Source organism: Brassica napus, chromosome C1 (assembly GCF_020379485.1).
Source record: "Brassica napus cultivar Da-Ae chromosome C1, Da-Ae, whole genome shotgun sequence".
NCBI classification, from domain to species: Eukaryota; Viridiplantae; Streptophyta; class Magnoliopsida; order Brassicales; family Brassicaceae; genus Brassica; species Brassica napus.
Window position 1 is genome coordinate 12,233,106 of NC_063444.1, and position 24,559 is coordinate 12,257,664.

Sequence of the window (24,559 nt, forward strand, 5' to 3'; positions counted from 1 at the left end):
ACACCTTAAAAATCCAAAAAGTATCTACAAAAAAATATTTTTATAGATTTTGTTGTGCGATTATTTGGAGAAACTTGTCTTACAATTATACCAAAATTTTTAAATAATGAATTAACAAAAAGACCGGAGTAAACACTATATCAGCCGTTTCAAGATCCTATAAAATAGTCTCTTTCTCTATCTACTTACATGTGCTCTGCCGCTTTTAAATCTCCCATCATCTTCCTCGTGTCACTCTCTCTAAACACACTGCAAAAACATTTTCTTTTCCCTCTGCACACTAAAAATTTCCAAGAATATTTCCCAGAAAAGGAGCATCTTCCTCTTTATTTCTTCTCTCATCTCTCGATAACCAAACGGTGGGTTTGTGTTGATTCCATAAGAATATAACAAAAAGCTCTTTTTTTCCTTCTCTCTCCTTTCTTCAACTTTCAAAGAAAATCTTTGCTTTCTTCCCCCTACCCTCCTCTCTCTGTTTGTATTAACAAGGTTTATCTCTCGCAGTTTTCTGTGCCTTTGCTTTGTGGCTTTCCATAAAAAGAAAAAAAAAACTCGTCCTTTGATAAAACTTTTTTGCAGAGAAGCATCACACTCTTATCTCTCTTGTGGCTCAAGTTTCTTCCTTTATCAAAAAAATCCATCTTTATTCTTTGTCTCTTTCCTTTTTGCTTTCACATGCTTTCTTCGATATAAACACACACAGTCACAGTCTAAGTAACGGAGAGAGATAACAATGGACACAGAGAAGCAACTTGTTCTCCCGAAAATCAAATTCGCTGAGCACAAAACCAACACCATACCGGAGTTAACCACCAACCACCACCAACCAAGGATTCTCCGTATCTCTGTCGCTGACCCAGACGCAACAGATTCCTCCAGCGACGAAGAAGAAGAAGAAGAACAACGACTCGCCTCTAAACGCCGTCGTATCAAAAAGTTCGTAAACGAAGTCGTTCTCGATACAGGCGCCAGTGGTTGTAGCAGTCAAATCGAATCCAAGAAGAGAAGGAAGAGAGCCGTTACGGTCAAATCGGAACCTGCTTCTCCTCCGGCTGTTGCAACGACGACGGAGAAGAAATACCGGGGAGTGAGACAGCGTCCGTGGGGAAAATGGGCGGCGGAGATAAGAGACCCGCTTAGGCGCGTACGCCTCTGGCTCGGAACTTTCAACACGGCGGAGGAAGCCGCCTTGGTTTACGACAGCGCCGCGATTCAGCTCCGTGGTCCCGACGCCCTCACTAACTTCCCGACGACGGAGAATAAATCTTCTTCTCCACCACCGTCGCCGGTTAAGAGGAAGAGAAAAATCAAAGACGACGTCGCTTCTTCCTCCACTAGCAGCGACGGCCTCTGCTCTCCGGTGTCCGTTCTCCGATCACCGTTCGCCGTCGACGAAACCTCCGGCAGTTCTACTCCAACCGCGGCGGTCATCGTCAAGGAAGAGCCTTCCACGACGACGGCGTCAGAGACTTTCTCCGATTTCTCGGCGCCGTTGTTCACCGACGAGGACTTGTTCGATTTCCGGAGCTCCGTCGTTCCCGACTACCTCGGCGGCGACTTATTTGGAGAAGATCTCTTCGCCGACACGTGTACGGATATGAACCTCGGGTTTGATTTCGGGTCCGGTTTATCCGACTGGCACGTGGATGACCATTTTCAAGATATTGGGGATCTATTCGGGTCGGATCCTATGACTGTTTAGTAAAAATAAATAGTTTACCCGGGGGCCGTTACTAAACGGACTCGCGAAGTTTTGTATGTTCGTTATTTAAAAATCTTTTACCTTTCCGTTCTCTCTTTGTCGTTATATAAGAGTATAAATCAAATGTATTATGCTGTAGTTAATGGCTTAATGGTCCTATTATTAAATAAATAGTAACGTTTAAGTTTAAATAAGTCCGTTTGTTAACGGTATTTGGTGTCGAGTTTCTTTGCTCCACGTGCTCTGTCTCTCTTTATAACCTTTTAATTTTTTTGGTCGACTGTAAATTCTTTCATTTTCGCTTTTAGATTTGAAGTCGTTGGTGAGGCACGTGTGAACTCACGTGATGGGAACAATTGAAAAGCCTTCTGTTCTCTAAACTGGCTAATTATAATCATAATAAAAGGCTAATGATTTTAACTATTCCACACGGTTACAAGCTAATACTATAAACGATATTATAGAGTCAAAATACAAATATTGTGAAATGCCAGGTAGAGACTAGATACAGTAGGAAGACAGAATCTAAGTTGATTTAAGATGTGGCACATCATAGAAGCTGTGTTTTGGCAGTTTATTCACAACAACACAAAATCAAAATCCTAGAAACTCATGAGGTTTAAATGAGATAAAACAGTTGGGGTAGTTGGTTGTCTAGAACGCTTCATTCGCACTCTTTTAACACATTTTCATTTGCATATGGTTGTATTGCTATGCAAGCAAAGATCAAATACAGATATATTGTTATTTAAATAAATTCGATACATATTGAAATCTATGTTTGATACAAACCCAAACGCAAACGCCAACATTTACGTTTCAAACGCCAACATTGTCGAATTTGGTCGAGAGTTACTCTTTCAATCGTATCTCCTATTTTCACATCAATTACCTCTTTTCCATCTCCTTATCTCCTTCATAATAGTTTTTCTATTCATGTGTTGTACGTAGCATTGTTATCTTGAGAAATTAGGATGTTGGATAGCCTTGGTCTTGTCCGATCCGGTCATGAGTTGATCAACGATTTCAAATTAATCATTAACTGCATAAATGCGACGAGTTTAGCAAGTTTGGTTTTGGTCCACGCATGTACCACCAGTCTACGTCAATATCTGTTCAGCTGCGTTTGGTCCACCATATAATCTTATTTAAGGGCTGATGGAGCTTGTAGAACCAGGATCTTCTCCTGGCGTAATTCTTGAAGAAATGTTGACGTTGATTAATCAGGATTTTTTTGTTCAAAAAAAAAAGATTAATCAGGATTCACTTTGTTCGATGCACTGCTGATTAGCTTGTTTAATGTGTTTGATGCTGTTTTTGTTACATTTTTAGTTACTCGATATGTGTAATTCCAATGGATGTTCTTTTGATTAATTTCATCGTCTCATGGTCCTAAGACCATGATTAACCCTACTCTTTTAAACGGGGTTCTTACCTTCGATTAAGAGACGGTTTTTAACTTTTCTTAGATTTTAACTAAGAAAAGTTAAGAACTGTCTCTTAATTAAGAGATATAAGAAAACCGTCTCTTAGCCGAAAATTATAAAAAAAAAATGTTTTTTTGTCAAATCATAAATTAAGAATCCTGGATAAGATACCAGAGTTAATCATGCTCTAAGAAGTTTCCTAGGAATCAATGATCAGGTGTTGTACGTAGACGAATGTTGGTCCTGCCCATTTTTTTTTTCTTGAAATGATTGGGGACCTATTAAAACCTGTTATCTATATAAGTACATTCAAAATCTAGGTTACCCATTTGAATCGAGATGTCTGATGAAACACAATAACATCATATGTAATTGATAAAGCAAATTTAAAATAAAATCTGAAAATAAGAAAAAGATTAGAAATACAGTAGTGCAGGAAAAAGAACTGGCACGTAGGCTCTAGAGCCGCAACTACTCGAGAAAGAGCAAAGTCGTGTCGCTTTCGCTAAATATCCTTTTTTCTTCTGCCTGTTAGAGAGCTTCAGAGGCTACACTTCTCGGACACAATTTTAAATAATCATGTATATAAAATGTGAACACAACTTCATAAGAAATTAAGTATTTCCGACAATCTCAGAATTAACCATGCAAGTTGCCGATTTTCGAGTGTAATATAATATTTTATTCTAGTATTTTATGAGGAGAAAATGAATCGAAATGCTTCACATATTTATTACATACACAACTCAAAGATGTACGGATTATTAGAGAATTTAGAAAGTATCTATTATTGTATCTGAAGATCCGAAAATTATCAAGTATTCAATAGCTAGGCCCCTCTTCCGAAAATGTTCATGTGATTTACGTGATTTTTCATGCATACCCATGTAACTCATCAATGTTCCATTATACTATAATTTATTTACATATATTATTTTGTTTAATTTTATAGCTACATATATAACGTATTCCAGGGGTGATCAAGACGAAGAAAACTCACATAACCTTATTTAATTATTAGGTTACACACACGTATATGTACATATATTATGGTTTTGTTAATCAAGCTTATCAAAGTTTTTCAATAGACAATGCACTCAAGAAAACAGCAAGGATACTGAGGGAAAAAATCGTCGGAATTTCGTCGGAATAACGTTATTGCGGCGACATACCGACGAAACAAGTCCTCAGAAATAATTCCTCGGAATTTCTTCTTTCCTCGGAAATCTCTCGGAATTTTCCGACGGAATTCCGAGGAAACAAATTTCCGAGGAAATTCCGAGGATCACTAGTTTGTCGGAAATCTCCTCGGAATATACCGAGGGAGAACTTCGTCGGGATATTTCCTCGGAAATTCATCGATCGATGCGTTTTTGGACATATATCCATCGATCGATCTGAATATACCGAGGGAAATCTTCCTCGGAATATTCCGAGGAACATGTCCCTCGGTATATTCCGAGGAACATGTCCCTCGGTATATTCCGACGAACAGGTCCCTCGGTATATTCCGAGGAGAGGTGTCCCTCAGTATATTCCGAGGAAGATGTCCCTCGGTATATTCCGAACGCCTTTTTTATAAACAGATCGATCGATGGATTTATGTCCAAAAACGCATCGATCGATCGAGTAAAAAATATAATTAATTTCCTCGGAATGTAAAAAATATTAATTTTTTTAAAAAAATAAATTTTTTGAAATTTAAATTCGAAAATATAAAATTAAAATTAAAATTGAAATCATTTTAATTAATATTCAAAGTTTCACAAATAAAAATAAAACATTCCGAGTTTTTGGAAAAAAAAAACTACGGGTCTGGCACGTCCGGGAACACCTCGTTCGGGTACATCCTCTGCATCATCTCCATCATTTGCTGGTTCAGCCTCCTCTGTGCCTCATAGCCCGCCTGTTGAGCCGCCATCTGGGTCTCCAACAAAGATATGCGATCATCCTTGTCCTTCAACTGAGCCGTAAGTACTTCTGGATCAACAAAGGGCGGTGGTGCAGAAGAAGGAGGAACCGACCGGGTGCGACGACCCAAACCGACCAAACGTCCCTTCTTCTTTGGAACCGACTGAATAGAAAATAGCCAAATTTACAAATTTAAACCAAGAAATAAATGAATTGAACTTTAAAAAAAAGAACTTACGGATTCAACGATTTCGTTGATTCGAAACCGGGACAAGTTGGTCGAAGCCGTCGAAGCGTCATCCTCGGTTTGAAGCTGAGACACTTCGTCTACCACCTGAGTTTAGACCAGGTCGAACACGTCCCTCACAAGACCGTCATCAATCTGCCCGGTCTTCTTGTTAGTATACGCCCTCCTCATTAGGGCGAGATCATCAACCGGCTCGCCATCATTTTCTTCCGCCTTGAAAAAAAACATAAATTAAAGAAACATTAGAAATTAGAAGAAATGCACAATAAATTAAAATTCTGAAACTCAAATAATTGAAGAAAAAGCGGTTGAACTTACCATGCGATCTCCCAGAGTGGCAATAGATTGAGCACCCAAGTTATGCTTGTAGATGCCCTTCCCTTTACGGTCGCTCCTCCGGTTGGTGGAGTTGGTGGAAGAAGTTTCTTTCGTCTCTTCCTTATCCCAATGCGCACACAACTCCTTCCAGACCGTGTCGTTCATCGACTTTGGGACCTTTTAATAAAAAAAGAAAGAAAATAGTTTAATAAATTAAAAAATAGTTTAATAAATTAAATCGAACCTTATTGACTTCCCACTTCTTCTTCCACTCGTGGATCTGCTTCCCATAGTTGTCCATAACTTTATGGACGAAGTGGTGATAGATAAAGAGCGTCTCATCGGAATTCCAGTTGAACTCTTGCTGAAAAAAAAACACAATTAGTAGAAAATTTATATTAAAGATTAAAAATATAAGTAAAAAATTAGAATACTTACCGCAAACTGACGAAACCACAGAACCTGCTTGTCGGTAGGGAAGTGAGTGAAAGTCGGATGTCCCCTGTCGAGGGCCGAGTACATCATACGGTTGATCCATGCGCTGATCCCGTTCCCGGATCGATTGAACCTAATAAAAAGAACAAACGGTTAATAATGAATCCAAATTTAAAGAAAAAAAAATGTTTAATTACCATGTTTGACCCCGTCCATGTGGATACGGAGTGAGATACGGAAGATGGTCACGACCGGGCTGTTGAACCAACTCCGCAACACTCATCACTCCCGGAGGACCCGCAGGAGCGGAGCAGCAGCGAGCGAGAGGAGCAGGAGCAGGAGCGGATGCAGCAGCAGGAGCGGATGCAGCAGCGGGAGCGAGAGGAGCAGGAGCGGGTGCAGCAGAGGGAGATATATGGTTGGAGCTGTGGGGCGAAGGAGAATCCTGAAAATGGCTGAAATCCCGAGAATGGCTCGCCGTACCACCACGACCACGACGCTGTCAAGGCCGGGTCTGATCATCATGAGACCTGTAAATTAAAAAATATATTTAATTAATACAGAAATATATAAATTAATTTTTTTTTTTTTTTAAATCCCAAATAATTTAATCACAAAAAAAGATTTATAGATATTAAAAAGATTTAATAAATATATAAAAATAGTTCTAATAAACAAAAAATAGTTTTAATAAATAAAAAATAGTTTAATAATTACAAAAAATAGTTTTAATAATATATATATATATATTAAAAATATTTTTAAATCCCAAATAATAGTTTTTAATCACAAAAAAGTTTTATAGATATTAAAAATGTTTTGTAAAATCCAAAAAATCGAATTTATATAAAAAAGATTTTGTAAAATCCAAAAAATCGAATTTATATAGAAAAATCGTTTTGTAAAATACAAAAATCGATTTTATATACAAAAATCGATTTTATAAATACAAAAAAATAAAAAAACTATAAAAAAATTCTAAATCAATTCAACAAAACAAATTATTCAACCTAATCACAATTCTAAACATATTATACAACCAAATCACAATCCTAACCAATCACCCTAACAAAAATCTATCAAAACTACACAAAAACCTAACAAATAGAACCTAAGAGAGTGGGATAGGGTCCTTACATGATTTGTGTAAGAGAAGGGGGAGATCGCCGTAGATATCGTCGAATTTCAGGGGGAAATCGCCGGAGAGAAGAGAGGAGTCGCGCAGAGGAAGAAGAGAGAAATGGCGAAGAAGAAGGGGCTCGTGGTTATAAAACCTAGGGTCCGACGGACATTATCCGTCGGAATTCCGTCGGAATTCTAATTTCAATTTTCGCGAAATATTTGCCCGGTAAAATGAAAATATTCGGAGGAAATACCGAGGAACTAGTGTTTGGGGTTTCAAAACATCAATTTTTTTGCCGTATTTCATTTCTTATACAATTGTAATGCATACCATTGAGGATTCTTTGTATAGATGAGCATAAACCATGAAATAACAAATTTCAAAACTAATTGAAAGTATTCCCTTTACCGTTCATTAAAAGGTATAAGTGTTTCTCTTATGCTGTGGGATTTCGTTCATACAATCGGAAAAGTGTTAATTATACGGTAAGGAACAAATTTTTGACTTCATAATGAACGTAAGACACTTAATAAGGGTTATATAGGTGTTAATCAAATCGCAAAACGTTGTTTTCGGTTTAAAAACCCTATTTCCTCGGAATTTCCTCGGATTATTCCGAGGGAATTCCGAGGAAACCCTTTTCTTCCTCGGAATTTCGTCGGAATATTCCGAGGAAATTCCGAGGAACTAGTGTTTGGAGTTTCAATACGTCAATTTTTTTTTATAAACGGATCGATCGATGTGTATATATCCAAAAACGCATCGATCGATCACTAAGATGGACCAAAGCGTAACAATGTGATCGATCGATTAGATTATCCCATCGATCGATCGAGAATCTCAAGCGTTCCTCGGAATGTCCTCGGAAAATCTCGTACGTTTTTTTATAAACGGATCGATCAACGTATATATATCCAATAACGCATCGATCGATCACTAAGATGGACCAAAGCGTAACAATGTTATCGATCGATTAGATTATCCCATCGATCGATCAAGAATCTCAAACGTTCCTCGGAATGTCCTCGGAAAATCGTGTAAGTTTTTTTATAAACGGATCGATCGATGGATATATGTCCGAAAACGCATCGATCGATCACTAAGATGGACCAAAGCGTAACAATGTGATCGATCGATTAGATTATCCCATCGATGGATCGAACAAAATCTCGGGAGCCTTTTTTTAAACGCATCAATCGATCCGTATTTGTACAAAAACGCATCGATCGATGCGTGTACGGGAAACAAAATTATAAGGCAAAACCCAAACTTTTTGGATCAAAACCTCAGAACTCTCATCCCCTCCGATTTCCCCTATAATTCGACCCCCCCTTTTTTCTCTCTCTATAATCATCCGATTTGAACAATTTTGGGCTCTATTCCCCTTGATTTTTCGAGCTCTACCTGATTCCTACACTCGTTTTCACCCTAAGACAGGTATACTCCGCGAATCTCCACATTCTGAAATCGTGTTCTTGAGCAATTTTTTGGTTTTTGTGAATTTCTTATTTCCGTGTTGATTCCTTGATCAAATATGCATGAAACAGATGTTTAAACATGGAATAGAACACAATTGTCTGTGATCAACGAGTTTGGAACAAGATTTGAGATGATTTAGGGATTGAGAATTTTTTTCAATTTGGTTTTTTTTATCACAACTCGATTTCGCCTTTCATTTTCATGTTGATTTGAGTTCTTAATTGATTATAACGATGTTGAGAGCAATGATTCTATTTTGTAGAGAATGAAGCGCACAAAAACATCAGCAAAGAAGAACACACAAGAAGAGGGTTCGTCTCAGCGAGAGAAACAAAGGCCAAAGAAGTGGGATAAGTCTGATACCACCCACTACAACAACATGAAGAAGGTAGCCGTTCCGGCTACACAACTAGCATGTCCTGAGACGATGACAATATTGGGAATCAAATCAGACATTAAAGGGCTGTTCCAGAACATGGGTCTAGGCCAACTATGCAACCTCAACGAACCCACTTATCCGGAGTTGGTACGCCAGTTCATAGCATCCGCATACGTCAGCCATCCCGATGATAGCCATCAGGAAGGTTTTCTGGCATTCGTAGTGCAGAAAGTATACTTTGAGGTATCTTTCACAGACCTCTACGGACTATTTGGATTGAGTGCAGGGGAGAGGACATCTGGTCTTTATTGGACTTCAGAGCTGTTGAACTTCTGGGAAACGATTGGCACATGGATTTATAGATCTTCTCAGGCAAAGGAGTCACTTATCCGGAGCCCAGTACTGAGATATGCCACACGCCTCATTGGCTCATTGCTATACGGGATAACCACAGCCGCATCAGTCACGCAATGAGAGTTGTGCCTCCTGTACCAAGGTGTGAGGCATTTGCTACCGGCATTTGGAAACTCTACATTCCCACCTGCTACTGCCTTCAACATGGGAGCGGTGCTGGCCGTAAACTTAGCAGGATACAAGGGGAAAGTAACCAAATCCAAGAGCAGTGCATGTGGATTTGGTGCAGTGATTACTCGGATCCTTACACATGTGGGTGTAGACTGCGAAAACCATCAGGTAGCACTGGACAGATCGAACAACATTGCTTGGAACTACCTGGATGTCATTTCTCTAGTAAGTAAGGAGTTCATAGCTGGTTCCCACTCGAGGATCGATCGGGATGGTCCTTACGTCTACGTATTTCAGGACCGAGCGAAGAAAACACTCTACTGCCACCTGCCTCAGATCGGCCTGACTGCTCTACTTTCAGAGGCTGCAGTTGAGTTCCTACCCCCTGCTACCGCACTAGTAGACAAGCCATCCTTCTTCACACCAAAATATCAGACCAAAGGCAATGCCGTGGTTGATGAAGAAGGAGAAGATGAGGCTGCAGATGATTCACAACCCCATCAGCTACTCCCATCAGACTCCAGCCAGTACAAGCTGCAAGAGCTTCCACTGAACGCCACTTCGCGCCAGCAACAACATTGGAGAGATCAGAGCATAAAGACAAACAACGACATGCTACACAAGATCTGGGCTGCCATTTCACGTATCAGGCCGTGTCGTTGCCAAAATGATGATGTAGTTCATCGGGACAACTCTCCATCCAGCTCTGGTTCGGGTACGAGTGGTACACACAGGGTAAGAAAGAGGTCCAAGAGACCCAAAGATGCAGGAACATCTGGAGCAGGAGACGAGGAGTAGGTGCTATCACCGGCCAGTATTGCCATTTGATTTCCGACCGCGCTATTTTATTTTCTTTTCTATTCTAACGTTTTATGGTCTTATTTTATGTTAATTTTGAACTTAGTTTTTTTTTTTTTTTTCTTAATTATGAGTTCGTATTTCTTTTACATGGTTTCTTCGTTTTATTTGGTTGTGTTTTGAGTAGTTTTTAATTCGTATTCAGCTTTCCCTTGCTAGATAAGCCAAATAACTAATACCCGAGGAAAGAGGTTATATCAAGTGTTCCTCGGAATTTCCTCGGTATTTCTTAAAAAAAAAAAAAATCAATGGTAGTCTGTTTCCGAGTCATCATCACCAGATGAATCTGAATCTGGATCTTGGTGAAACTCTCCAATCACTGGTTCATCCTCTACGTGAACGACGGCTTCCTCTACGTGAACGACGGCTTCCTCTCCGAAGTCGGTTAAATCGACTACAAGACCAACTCCAGCTAAATCTTCTGCTGCACTTAAGTTGCCGGATGTGCTTGGTTGTAGTGGGTCTTCCAGCTCAGAACTTCCCTGAACTCGACCTCTCGGGTTGAGTCTTGTAACAGTAACTCATGGATCATCTCTGTTCCTTACCCGGGGGTACTTGATATAACAAACCTGTAACATTTAGAAAAATTATAAATTAATACACATGATGATGAATCATTCTGAATAATTAACATTTAATTACCTGATCGGCCTGAGAAGCAAGAATGAAAGGATCATAATACTGCAGCTTTCGCCTCGAATTTACTGATGTAACACCAAATGCATCTGTTCTCACACCTCGATCTGGAGTGTTGTCGTGCCAATCACAATAGAAAACAGTACAGCGCAATCCAACCATGCCCAAATACTTGATTTCCAAAATCTCATGTATGTGTCCGTAGTATACATCATCTCCTGATGCAGAACAAACGCCAGCATCATAAGTCGTACTCGAACGTCTCCTCTTCTGAGTTGTGAATGCATATCCTCGAGTACAAAATCTCGGATATGACTTCACAACAAAGTTTGGTCCAACGACCATCTCACGTATCCAATCGTCAAATGTTTCACCTCTGGCCAAACCAGCAGACACCTATTAATAGCACATATATATATGTTATATCAATAAATGTGAATTAGTATAAATATGTGATAAAATATATTTTAATTTGTTTAAAGCACTCACATAAGTAAACATCCATCCAGTAAATTCTCTCTGCTTCATTTCTTCTAGTTCGTCCTCTGTGGCGTATCTATACTCGAACCGCTTTTCTGCCATGAAAATCCTGTATATGATGACAATAATGTAATTAATTAAGATTTAAATTTCAACTTGTTAAAATAAAAATTTGTAAGCTCATTTATTTACCTCTCATATTGAAGAACGTCTTCGCAGTTGGTGAGCAAATATGTTTGCAAATGACTGCGCTCCTGCTCAGTAAGTCGACGGTCCTTTGGTTTTCCGCTAAGTCGTCCAACGTCTGTGAAAATGTCTGGAACCGTAACATGATATGTTGCCCGTTCGCCTCTATCATCATGCCGAGCAGGTCTTCTGTTTTTGGTCTGAACTTCTGCTGGAAAGTAGTACTCGGCAAAGTTTGAAGTTTCTTCATTGATCATCTGTGCGACTATAGAACCTTCCACCCTACTTAAATTTTTCACCATCTTCTTCAAATGGAACATATACCGCTCATACAGATACATCCATCTATACTGCACAGGACCACCAAGTTCCAATTCTCTTGCCAGGTGAATAACAAGATGCTCCATAACATCAAAAAATGAGGGAGGAAATATCTTCTCAAGGTTGCACTGAATCACGGCTATGTTAGTCTTCAAATTTTCAATACCTTCAAGAGTCACTGATCTCGTGCATAAATCGCGGAAGAAACCACTTATCCCTGCAATTGCTTCATGAACATTTCGTGGTAATAGTTCCTTGAAGGCGAACGGAAGGAGGCGCTGCATCATTACATGGCAATCGTGGCTTTTCAAGCCAGTAAACTTTCCTTCCTTTCTGTCGATACAGTTACGCAAATTTGATGCGTAACCGTCTGGAAATTCCACATCGTTTGAAATCCAATCAAAGAACGCATCTTTTCCCTCTGCATCAAGTCGGTATATGGGAAAAGGAGCCCTACCATTCTCATCAACATGAAGTTCTGAACGAGCACATATATCGACTAAATCCAGTCTTGACTTCAAATTATCCTTTGTTTTACCTTGAACATTAAGGATCGTGTTCATGAGATTGTCAAAAAAGTTCTTCTCAATATGCATGACATCTAAATTATGCCTTAGCAGATGATCCTCCCAGTATGGCAGATCCCAGAAAATACTTTTTTGTGCCAGTTATGTAGTTCTCCAACAGCATCTACCGGAAAACGCTCATGTCCACCGACGTCTGGCGTCCTTTCTGCACCAAAATCTCTTAGTTGTATCTTCAAATCTTTCCCACAAATTTCCGGAGGTGGACTGTCAAACACCCTCTTGTTCTTCGTAAACAAATTCCTACTCCTACGATATGGATGATCAGGTGGTAGGAATCTCCTGTGACAGTCAAACCAACACGTTTTCCTTCCGTGTTTTAGTTGGAAAGCATCAGTGTTATCTTGACAATATGGACATGATAGCCTTCCATGCGTTGTCCATCCAGACAACATACCATATGCTGGAAAATCACTTATTGTCCACATTAGTACTGCCCGCATTTGAAAGTTTTCTTTACACGAAACATCGTATGTTTCAGCACCTTGAGCCCATAGTTGTTGCAACTCATATATTAGTGGCTGAAGAAACACATCAAGTGATCTCTTAGGATGCTCTGGTCCGGGAACGAGAATCGAGAGAAACAAAAACTCTCGTCGCAAGCACAAGTTTGGGGGTAGGTTGTATGGTGTAAGAATGACGGGCCATAGAGAATACTGTCTTCCACTCTTGCCAAACGGACTGAAACCATCAGTACATAATCCAAGGTAGACATTTCTTCTCTCATACGCAAAGTCGGGATACTTTGATTGGAAATGCTTCCACGCTTTTGCATCTGAAGGATGTCTGATCTCACCATCTGTTGAGTGCTCCGCATGCCATCTCATTGGTTGCGCTGTGCGTTCAGACAGATACAACCTCTGCAACCTTTCCGTCAAAGGTAAATACCACATCCTTTTATATGGCACTGGAACTCTTCCACTCGTATCTTTATAACGAGGCTTTCCACAAAATTTGCATGTAACCCGCTGTTCATCCGCCCTCCAATAAATCATGCAGTTGTCGCTGCATACATCTATTACCTGATACGATAAACCAAGACCAGCTACGAGTTTCTGAACCTCGTAGTATGAACCAGGAGCTACATTATCCTCGGGTAGAATACCTTTTACAAAATCAGCAATCGCATCCACACAGTCTTCAGCCAAATTATAATCTGTTTTAATGCCCATCAATCTTGTAGCAGATGATAAAGCTGAATGACCATCTCTGCAACCTTCATACAATGGTTGCTTTCCAGCATCCAACATATCATAAAATCTCCTAGCTTGTGCATTAGGTAAATCTTCCCCTCTAAAATGATCATTTACCATATGCTCAGTACCTACACAATAATCTACATCCGTTCTAATTGGTTACTCTAATCTAACCGCTGGCTGAGGTTCGCTAGTACTACCATGTTCATAATCAGTTTCCCCATGATGATACCAAATTTTGTAACTTCGTGTAAACCCACTCAAATATAGATGAGTCCAAACATCCTACTCTTTAATAATCTTTCTATTTTTACAATTAGAGCAAGGACATCTTAACATATTTGTTTTTGCTTCCGGTTGTCGGTGAACTAACCCCATGAATTCGGTTATACCTCGTTGGTATTCTTCCGTAAGCAATCTCGTGTTCGGATCCAAATGAGGTCGATCGATCCAAGAACGAAAATAATTTGAAGAAGACATATTTTTTATGAATCAAATTCGTGTGTAAATAGAGTAAGAGGGAGGATGAAGATATGGAGTGAATGAAGAGGAAGAGGAGTGCTTGTATTTATAGTTTAAATCCTGCCGACAGACCGAGGAAATTCCGACGGAATTTCGACGGAAAAGGCTAGTTCGTCGGAATTTTCTCGGAATTTTGTAAAATCCCCCAACGGCTCTCCCACGGCTATAATATTTCCTTGGAATTCATTGGTTTTTTTCGAGGAACACATTTTTCCTCGGAATTTCCTCGGAATATTGCGACGGATTGATATTTCCTTGGAATTCCGTCGGTATATTACGAGGAAATTCCGAGGAAACCCAATTTTGTGTTTCCTCGGAATTTTCTCGGAAATTCCTCGGAATATTCCGAGGATTTCATTTTCCGTCGGAATGTCCGTCAGAATACCTCTGTTTTCTTGTAGTGACTCTAGTCTCTAGTACTATGAATTCAAATAATCTGCCGCATCTATATTATTAAAAGAGAAGTACCCATTTGAAAATGTTCTTACTTCATTAATTAAACTCCCTATTTTTTTGCTTGTCCTTTTAAGTTGCATTTATGAAATATCCTAAAACGAATAAAACTGCATAATTTATTACTTGTCTTTTCAGTTACATTAATGAAATATGCTTAAATGAATTTAAACTTCCTATTTTATTGTTTGTCTTTTTCAGTTACCTTAATGAAATATCCTTAAATAAATTTTGACATAATGTCATTTAATCAACAAAAAAAACTCATGAGTTATCCTTACGTGCATAATTTTAATAATGGAGATTTTAAAAAATGTGCATCATTAAAATGTTACATAAAACATACATCACTAATATATAACATGCATCAATAAAACTAGAATTTGACTCACACAATTGTATGGATATTATTTTCAGTTGATTAAATTAAAAAATATTTATTTATTCAAAAAATATTTAAGAATGACTATGTTTTTAAAAATTATATAGTATTATTTGCTCATAACTCATTTGTCATTTGCTAAATTGTTAGAAATAAAATTTTAGCATAATATAACTCAGTTGTCATTTGCTAAATTTATGGTTTTTATTTATATTTTTTATTATTTAATTATAATATTTTCATTTTATATTTGAAAGAGAAATGAATTTTCTTTCAAACAATATTTTTGTAAATATATTTTTTTAAAAATAATCAATTTAAATTGTTATTATCATTGAATATAATTATTTTTGACATAATTTGAGTTTTCGTTTACATCAAAATTTATCATATTTTAGGATAATTTTAATTTAAAATGTAATTTTCATATTTTTCAAACAAATTCTGAAAATATTTTTTAAATATTTTGTTATAATTTTAAAAAAAATATTGAGTTGCATTTCAAATAAAAAGGTAAAGATATAAAAAATATTCTAATTAAAATATGTAAAATTTAATATAGTTTTAAGGAAATGGTCAAAATAAAAAAAAAATTACACATAAAAAAAATCATGATTTTTGTTAACTGGACGGATCATTATTTATATGATATCGCAAACGAATAAAAAATTTATGTTTTTACAATTATTTAATTAACTATGTATACTCATTTTTTTATATTTTTTTATATGATATCACATATTCGTAAAAAAATAGATAGTTTAAGATGCAAAAAAAAAAATTATTTACTTAATGAATATAATATGAATGAATTTTACAAATACATCATTTAATAAAATAAATAATTAAAAACTGAAAATTCATATCCGCGCAGGATCTATTATTTATTATTTAAGAAGTTGTTGCATATATAATATTTCGTTATCCAAAGATAAAAATAGTAAAATCACACGACTTTTCAGTGTCCCTTCCTAATTTCGTAAAAGGCTTGATTGAAGACGGTCATGTGCCAGATATGCATGCATTCACACAATATAACACATAGTATATATTTTTTGATATACATTTATGTGTGTGGTGTCCCCGCATGCAAAGATTTGGGTTGTCACAAAATTCCATAGCTCTGGTAAGATTTATTCCAAAAGATGAATGTGTACCTTTCATGAGATCTTCTCTACGATTTTCTAATTATACGAACTACAGAAATATCATGATAAAGCTTTGTGATTATGATGCATTCAAAACTTTATAATTGGTCATTATACAAAAAGTAAAGGTAAAAGACCTCTTGGAAAGCAATCCTCGCCATTCCTAAGGCCATGATTATCCCTAAGAAACGCACAATGGGTTTCTTAGTTTTTTTTTTTTTAAAAAAAAAAAAATTAAAAAGCAAACCAATCGCGGACCGCCTCGTGTTAGTGGGGCCCGCGAACAGTGTAAGAAACTCACTAAGATCGGTTCTTAATTAGTAGTTTTTGTAACCGATCTTTAAGGATTTTGTGGGGATCCACGCACTAAGAAACCCACTAAGTACTCCGGATAATCATGCTGCAACTGTCCCTGCTTAGAACTAGCGACCATGTATGGGACCCACTGTGATGACGCGTCTTTGATATGAAAATGAACGGCTTCAAATCTCCTGGTCCATCGAATCTGGACCGTCCATTTGGTGGCGCGAAACATGTTGGGTCCTTAGATAAGCTTGGTGGAATGGTTGAAATTAAACCAAGTGTCGTTTAGATTCTTAGATTCGGAGAGTAACTACCAAACCAACGCCAAATGTGGGGAATTTTGTGAACCGGATCAAACTAGGATTCTTCTTTTATATGTCTTCGTCAAAAACTGTCTCAAATTGTCGACGCTATTTTGACCTATTCCTGCTAAATTTCAGTTGGCTCTCCCGTATTTATAACGTATTTTCCGTATCTCATTTTAATTTGACTTTCATCACCATTACTTGTCTTCCACCTCCATTTCATCAATTTACACATCTATCCAAAAGTATACATAGTGATCGTATTCGTGCGAAGCTCAATTTAGCCATTTAGGGAAGATATGCTATGTATATTGTACATGTAATTAGGTTTATGTATTTTCATTTATTAGAATAAACAGAATATATCACTGTATATCACTGTATATCACTCTAACCTGTTGTTTTATCAGTAAACAGAGTTAATTTTGTGAAACAGTTACTAACCAACGCGACACACTAGCATTTAAGTTGGGTGAATGATGCTGTATTGCTGTTAATTAGTCAACCTACATAACTCTTGTTCAGAATATATATAATTTTTTTATAGTGATCATAAATTCAAAATGAGATAAATTTCTACATGCTGCATAGTGCGTATAAAAGATGTATTATTTTTTGTTTTTAAATATACATTTTCATAATTTTCCCACTACCTAAGCAAAACCAAAAATATATACAATATATAATTAGCCTTGGTCCACCGACATTCAAGATATAATGATATAATCAACACTTATGACATATGTGTATGTTCGTGGATAAACACGGCCTTCATTTTAGAATGCATAGTAAGAAGAGACATGTGGAATAGAAGGTGAGTGCGACATGGTTTCATGAAAAGTGGCAGAGACACATTAGTAAATACTTACCAGTTCTTTAAAGTTACATGTTCTAAAGAAAAAAATTGTTTTAAAAAAATCTAGTTTTTACATTTTTAATGCATATTTTATTAACTAATTGTAAATTTCAAAAAACTTAATTGTTTTAGTTGAATTTTTATTGGCTTAAAATTATGGAAAAAAGATAAAACACAAAAAATATGTAAATTTAATGTGTTTTATTAAAACGTGTGAAAAATCTAGAATATATAATTTTAAGGAACGGATAGAGTAACGTTTAAAAGACGGACCAACAACGAAATTAAATGATGTCTTTAATTTCATATTTCACGTACCATTCTCGTGCTATTCCCATGCACTTAACATGTTTGCTCCGCTTCTTCCATTTAATTTACCGAACGAACCTTCCAACTAATTTTTCGGTTATGTCAACTCAACTTTCTCTTCTCAGTTCCCTCACCGTACTGCAACAATCTAATTTGAGTTTGATTTGAATATTTACACAGACCACACCATTATTATTTTCCTACAATAAAGCCACAGCTTAAAGAACATCTTATAAATATCCCCGATTTTCTGTTTTCATCAATAAAGTTTCCCTTTGAATAAGACTTGTAGTAAAAGTATAGAAATATTACAAGTTTTTAAATATAATATAAAGATCTTGTGGGCTTTACCGTAATAGCTTCTGACTTCTTCCACTGGGCCGTCAAGTATTGGGCTTGAATGTATTTCATGGTGAAGTCCATATGCGCGAAGAGTAAGTCACGTGAGGACTAAAAACCCGACTCGTGCTGCTGAGTAAGAAGAGGTTGTTATAACAACCTAACGACAACTTCATATTCTCTGTGGATCTGAGGAGTGAAACCAGATCAGAAAAGAAAACAGAGGAAGACGATTCACAAAGAAGAGAGATTCATCGAGAGAGAGTTCTACCTGTTGCGATCGATTGGAGACTGGAGTAGGAGTTGCTCCGGTGACGTCGCATAGAAGGATCCGACTACTTGTGGTGTATTTCGGAGGTAACTACGTTGTATCTTCTCCGGTGTGTTAAGATTACAACGGTGTATCTGTTACCGGAATTTTATATTGAATCTAGTGAATCATTGAGGGCGAAGCTCCCTCCCCGGACAGTAGGAAACGAAGTCCGGGTTAACAAATTGCGTGTGTGATCTTGTTTACGTTTCCTTTCATTCCTGCAAACATCAAACAAGAAATCGAATCAAGCAAATCTAACTAAGCAATCAAGAAGACGATCTAAAGAAACAAATTGACAAGTGGTATCAGAGCATTAGGTTCTTATTGATCTGTTATCGAAGAGGTTTTGAGGAGATCTCGATCGGTTTCATGATGGAGCCGACTCGAGGCAAATTCGAGATGGATAAGTTTGATGGTAGAGGAGATTTCGGAATGTGGAAATACAAGTTCCTTGGTCAGCTTGAGATCCAGAGATTAGCGTCAGTTCTTGAACCGGGTGCTACTTTGTACAAGGAGTCAGAGACACTTGAAGAAGGAGTTGATCCTGTGTTGGATCCAACCAAGGTGGCTAAAGACACACGAGTTAAGAATCTCATTGGGACTTGTCTAAGTGATATGATTCTAAGGAAGGTTATGAATGAACCTACGACGTTAGGTATGTGGAATGCTTTGGGGCGAGATTATCAGACGAAGACACTACCTAATAGGATCTATTTGAAGCAACAATTTGCAAGCTTCAAGATGGACGAGAGTAAGAGTATTGAGGAGAACATGGAATGTTTCCTCAAGCTGATAGGAGATCTCGCTAGTCTCAACATCAATGTAAGCGATGAGGATCAAGCTATACAGCTTCTTACCAGTCTTCCTCCGCAGTACGAAGATTTGGTCCACACGTTGAAGTACGGGACATGGAAAGATACGCTTACTGGGCTGGAAGTAACTTCATCAGCACATGCTAAAGAGATTTAGTTGAAACAGAAGGGCCTTCTAGGTAAAGGAAAGTCGAACTCAGAAGGCTTGTATGTTGAGTCTCGCAGGAGGTCAAACAACAGAAAGTTTGACAAGAACAGTGATCGTTCACATAAGGGGAGGTCAAAGTCAAGAGATCATAAGTCGAAGTCTAAGCTGAAAGCCAACAAGGATGGAAAAACGACTTGTTTTATCTGTGGAAAAGAGGGTCATTAGAAGCGTGAATGTCCACAGAGGAATAACAGACAACATAGCCCAAGTGATTCAGTCAACACAGCGTCGTCATCAAGGCAGCCTTTGGTTCTCACCGTTAGCACTCAAGACAATCAGAACGAGTGGATATTGGATTCAGGATTCTCATTTCATATTACCCCACAGAGAGATGTGTTGTTTGACTTCAAAGAGATGAACCGGGAAAAAGTTTTGATGGCAAACAACACGCAGTGTAATATCAAGGGAATTGGTAAGATCAGAATTATCAACTCAAAAAGAAAGGAAGTAGTTCTCACTGAGGTTCGATATATGCCGAGTATGAGTAGAAATCTTATTTCAAATGGTATGTTGGAAAGAGCTGGATGCACTTACAAAGGCGAGGGTTTCAGAATTGATTTCTTCAAAGGAAGTGAGAAAGTCTCCTCAGGGAATTATGTGGATGGTTTATATCATTTACAAGGTTCTGTTGTTAAAGCTGAGCAAATGTTGGAAGAACTGAACAGAATATGACTGACTTGTGGCATTCAAGACTCGGGCACATGAGTCTAGCCAACATGAACGTGTTAATCAAGAAGGGTTATTTGCAGATTAAGGAAGTTGAAGGTTTGGAGTTCTGTGAGAGTTGTGCTTTGGGAAAAGCTCATAAATAGAGTTTTCCAAAAGCAAAACATGTTACGCAGGGAATTCTGGATTTTGTGCATTCGGATCTATGGGGATCTCCTTCAACTCCTGAGAGTCTTGGAGGCTGCAGATACTTTGTGAGCTTCATAGACGATTACTCCAAGAAAGTGTGGGTGTATTTTCTTAAGTCTAAAGATGAGGCGTTTGATAAGTTCAAGGAGTGGAAGCTCGAAGTTGAGAATCAAACGGGTAAGAAGATTAAGTGCTTGAGAACCGACAATGGTTTAGAATTCTGTAATAGTAAGTTTGATCAGTTGTGCAAGGAATCTGGAGTGAAGCGACATCGAACCTGCACGTACACACCGCAACAGAACGGTGTGTCTGAGAGAATGAACATAACAATCATGGACAAGGTTAGAAGCATGCTCGCAGAAACCAGAATGGGACCAGAGTTTTGGGCTGAGGCTACGTCAACAGCAGTATATTTGATCAACAGAACACCTGGATTAAGTATTGGTTTTGAGTTACCAGAGGAAAGGTGGTCAGGTGGAAAAGTTGATTTGTCACATATCAGAAGATTCAGCTGTTATGGGTATGTGCATAAGGTACAAGAAAAGACTAGTCCAAGGGCAGTTAAAGGTCTGTTTGTGGGTTATCCATTCGAAGTCAAAGGTTACAGAGTATGGATTGAGGATGATGGTAAATGTACTACAAGCCGAAATGTTGTGTTTCATGAACAGGAGGTCTACAAGGACACTCTGTCTGATTCATCATCTAAACTCACAAACCAAGGTGTGATGAAAACTGACAGTAAGGGAAAAGGAAAGAGTGTGAGATTTCGAGATGATCTCATTCAAGGGCCGTCACCGTCAGTGTTTGAGCCAGGAGAAACTTCAGCTACAGGTGGAGCGACTGTGACAGGAGATTCAGATGAGGAAAGTATACAGAGTTCTACTGTGTCAGAGGAAGGACCAGATTTGTCAGAATCAGATGAAGATGGAGGTATTGTGGTAAGCTCTGGGGATCCAAAGTTGGACGAGTATGTGCTGGCTCGTAACAGGAACAGGCGTAAGAACATCAGGCCACCATCAAGGTTTGATGATGCAAACTTGGTTGCATATGCGTTGAATGCTGCAGAAGAGCTAGAAATTGAGGAACCTAAAATGTATGCTGAAGTGATGAAGACCAAAGAAAGGAAGTTTTGGAATGCTGCTGCTAAAGAAGAGTTCGTGTCACTTGAGAAGAATGGAACGTGGGTTCTTATTGAGAGACCTAAAGGCCAGAAGCTTGTGGGGGTGTCAATGGATTTTCAAGTTAAAACCTGGTATCCCAGGAGTTGAAGAACCAAGATTCAAAGGAAGAGTAGTGGCAAAAGGTTATTCACAACAAGAGGGGATAGACTATAAGGAGATATTCTAGCCGGTGGTGAAGGGATAGACTATAATGAGATATTCTCGCCGGTGGTGAAGCATGTGTCTATTCGCCTTATCTTATGTTTGGTGGTTAACTTTGACTACGAGCTAGAGCAGATGGATGTCAAAACAGCGTTCCTTCATGGTGATTTAGATGAGCGCATACTAATGGAGCAGCCAGAGGGGTTTATAAGAAAGGGTGATAAGGATAAAGTTTGTTTGTTGAAAAAATCTTTATACGGCCTTAAGCAATCACCTCGTCAATGGAATTTGAAGTTTGATGGGTTCATGATGAACCAAAAGTTTACCATAAGCAATTATGATTCCTGTGTCTACATGAAGGATGTGAGTTCGAATAAAGCTATCTACTTGTTGCTGTATGTTGATGATATGCTCATCGCGTCTGGAAGCAAATCAGCAATTCAAGAGGTAAAGGATAGTTTGAGCTCAGAGTTTGAGATGAAAGATCTGGAAAGAGCATCTAGAATTCTTGGCATGGATATCAAGCGAGACAGGAAACAAGGAATTTTGAAGTTGTCACAAGCAAAATATCTAGAGAAAGTGCTCAAGACATTTGGAATGTTTGAAGCTAGATCTGTTGTGACACCTACTGCATCACACTTCAAGTTGAAAAGTCTACATCCTAAGGAGAGAGATGAGGAGTATGAACACATGAAAGATGTGCCATACGCGAGTGCTGTGGGAAGCTTAATGTACGCTATGGTTGGGTCATGGCCAGATTTGGGATTTGTAGTCGGGTTGATCAGTCGATTCATGTCATATCCTAGCAGAGCTCATTGGGAAGCTGTCAAGTGGGTTCTGAGATACGTGGCAGGAACATATGAGAAGTGTTTGAAGTTTAAGAAAGCTACAGAGTTTAGAGTTGAAGGGTTTTCGGATTCTGATTATTCTGCAGACCTTAATAAGAGGAGGTCAGTTTCAGGGATTGTTTTTCAAGTCGGTGGGAATACTGTATCATGGAAGTGAGGATTACAGTCTGTGGTAGCTTTATCTACTACCGAGGCAGAATATATGGCGTTAACTCTAGCAGTTAAGGAACTTTGTTACTGAGTTAGGTTATAAGCAGGACAGTGTAAGGATACACTGTGACTCACAGAGTGCAATCGCATTATCAAAGAATGATGTGCATCATGAGATAACTAAACACATGAATACTCAATTCAATTTCATTCGGGATATTATGGCTAAGCGAATCGTCAACCTAGCAAAGATCCACACATCTAAGAATCCGGCAGACTTTCTAACTAAGTGTTTACCTGGCACGAAGTTTGAGTTCTGCTGTGAGATTCTTAACATCGCCTGCGTAGCGAGAGGCTCCGGGGAACTCCACGACGCATCTCCAGAAACAATGATGATATGAGTTAATTTCTGAGAAAGGGATCTAGAGAAGAAGATATTTTCCGATAAGAGGGAGAGGAGTTTACCCGTCGAGCAGAGAGAGGTCATTGAGGATCTCTAAAAGTTTTGAAGCGTCAGGAGGAGTTGTTTTCAAAAAGATTTCGAGGTTTGAGGACACTTGATTCAGGTGGATTTTTTTCACCGGAAGATGTTTCAGAAAGGAGGTGTTCTGAAACGATCATTTCTTGAGGATTGAAAGGTCTTGAGTTGTGTTATTGGGTCACATATAGAGATGCAATCAAGGCAAAGACAGTTTCATAAGGTGTCAAGAGAGGATATGTAGAAGCTGATTGAAGATTGAGACATATGAGGGTATGGTTTGAGCTCAGCTATGACAGATTGACAGAGTGGAGACAACAGCCGTAGGGTTTTTCGTCGGTGTGTCTGAAGTCAAAAGAGGTGGAGATTCGTGGGCTTTACCGTAATTGCTTCTGACTTCTTCCACTGGGCCGTCAAGTATTGGGTTTGAATGTGTTTCATGGTGAAGCCCATATGCGCGAGGAGTAAGTCACGTGAGGACTAAAGACCCGAGTCGTGCTGCTGAGTAAGAAGAGGTTGTTATAACAACCTAACGGCAACTTCATCTTCTCTGTGGATTTGAGGAGTGAAACCAGATCAGAAAAGAAAACAGAAAAAGACGATTCACAAAGAAGAGAGATTCATCGAGAGAGAGTTCTACCTGTTGCGATCGATCGGAGACTGGAGTAGGAGTTGCTCCGGTGACGTCGCATAGAAGGATCCGACTACCTGTGGTGTATTTCGGAGGTAACTACGTTGTATCTTCTCCGGTGTGTTAAGATTACAACGGTGTATCTGTTACCGGAATTTTATATTGAATCTAGTGAATCGTTGAGGGCGAAGCTCCCTCCCCGGACAGTAGGAAACGAAGTCCGGGTTAACAAATTGCGTGTGTGATCTTGTTTACGTTTCCTTTCATTCCTGCAAACATCAAATAGGAAATCGAATCAAGCAAATCTAACTAAGCAATCAAGAAGACGATCTAAAGAAAGTAATCAACAGATCTGATATTCAAGTGTCTTGATTATCTTTCCTAAGGAATAAAACATGATATTCAGTTATAGAGAGATTTTCATAGAAATTATGTTTGAGCTTACATACATTTTAGTCTTGGGGAAAGCAGAAACAATGCAATGGTATATGTATGATAAATGGGGGACTGTCGTGTTT

The 24,559-nt window shown here is 38.4% G+C and overlaps 1 protein-coding gene across 1 annotated transcript; it reads left to right on the forward strand.

Annotated features, from left to right (window-relative positions):
• LOC106441448 (ethylene-responsive transcription factor CRF2) lies at positions 1–1,893 on the forward strand. The gene has a single exon (XM_013883269.3). It carries the CDS (start codon positions 734–736, stop codon positions 1,700–1,702), a length of 969 nt encoding a protein of 322 aa, XP_013738723.2. The 5' UTR covers positions 1–733; the 3' UTR covers positions 1,703–1,893.
• Positions 1,894–24,559: the final 22,666 nt, after the last annotated feature.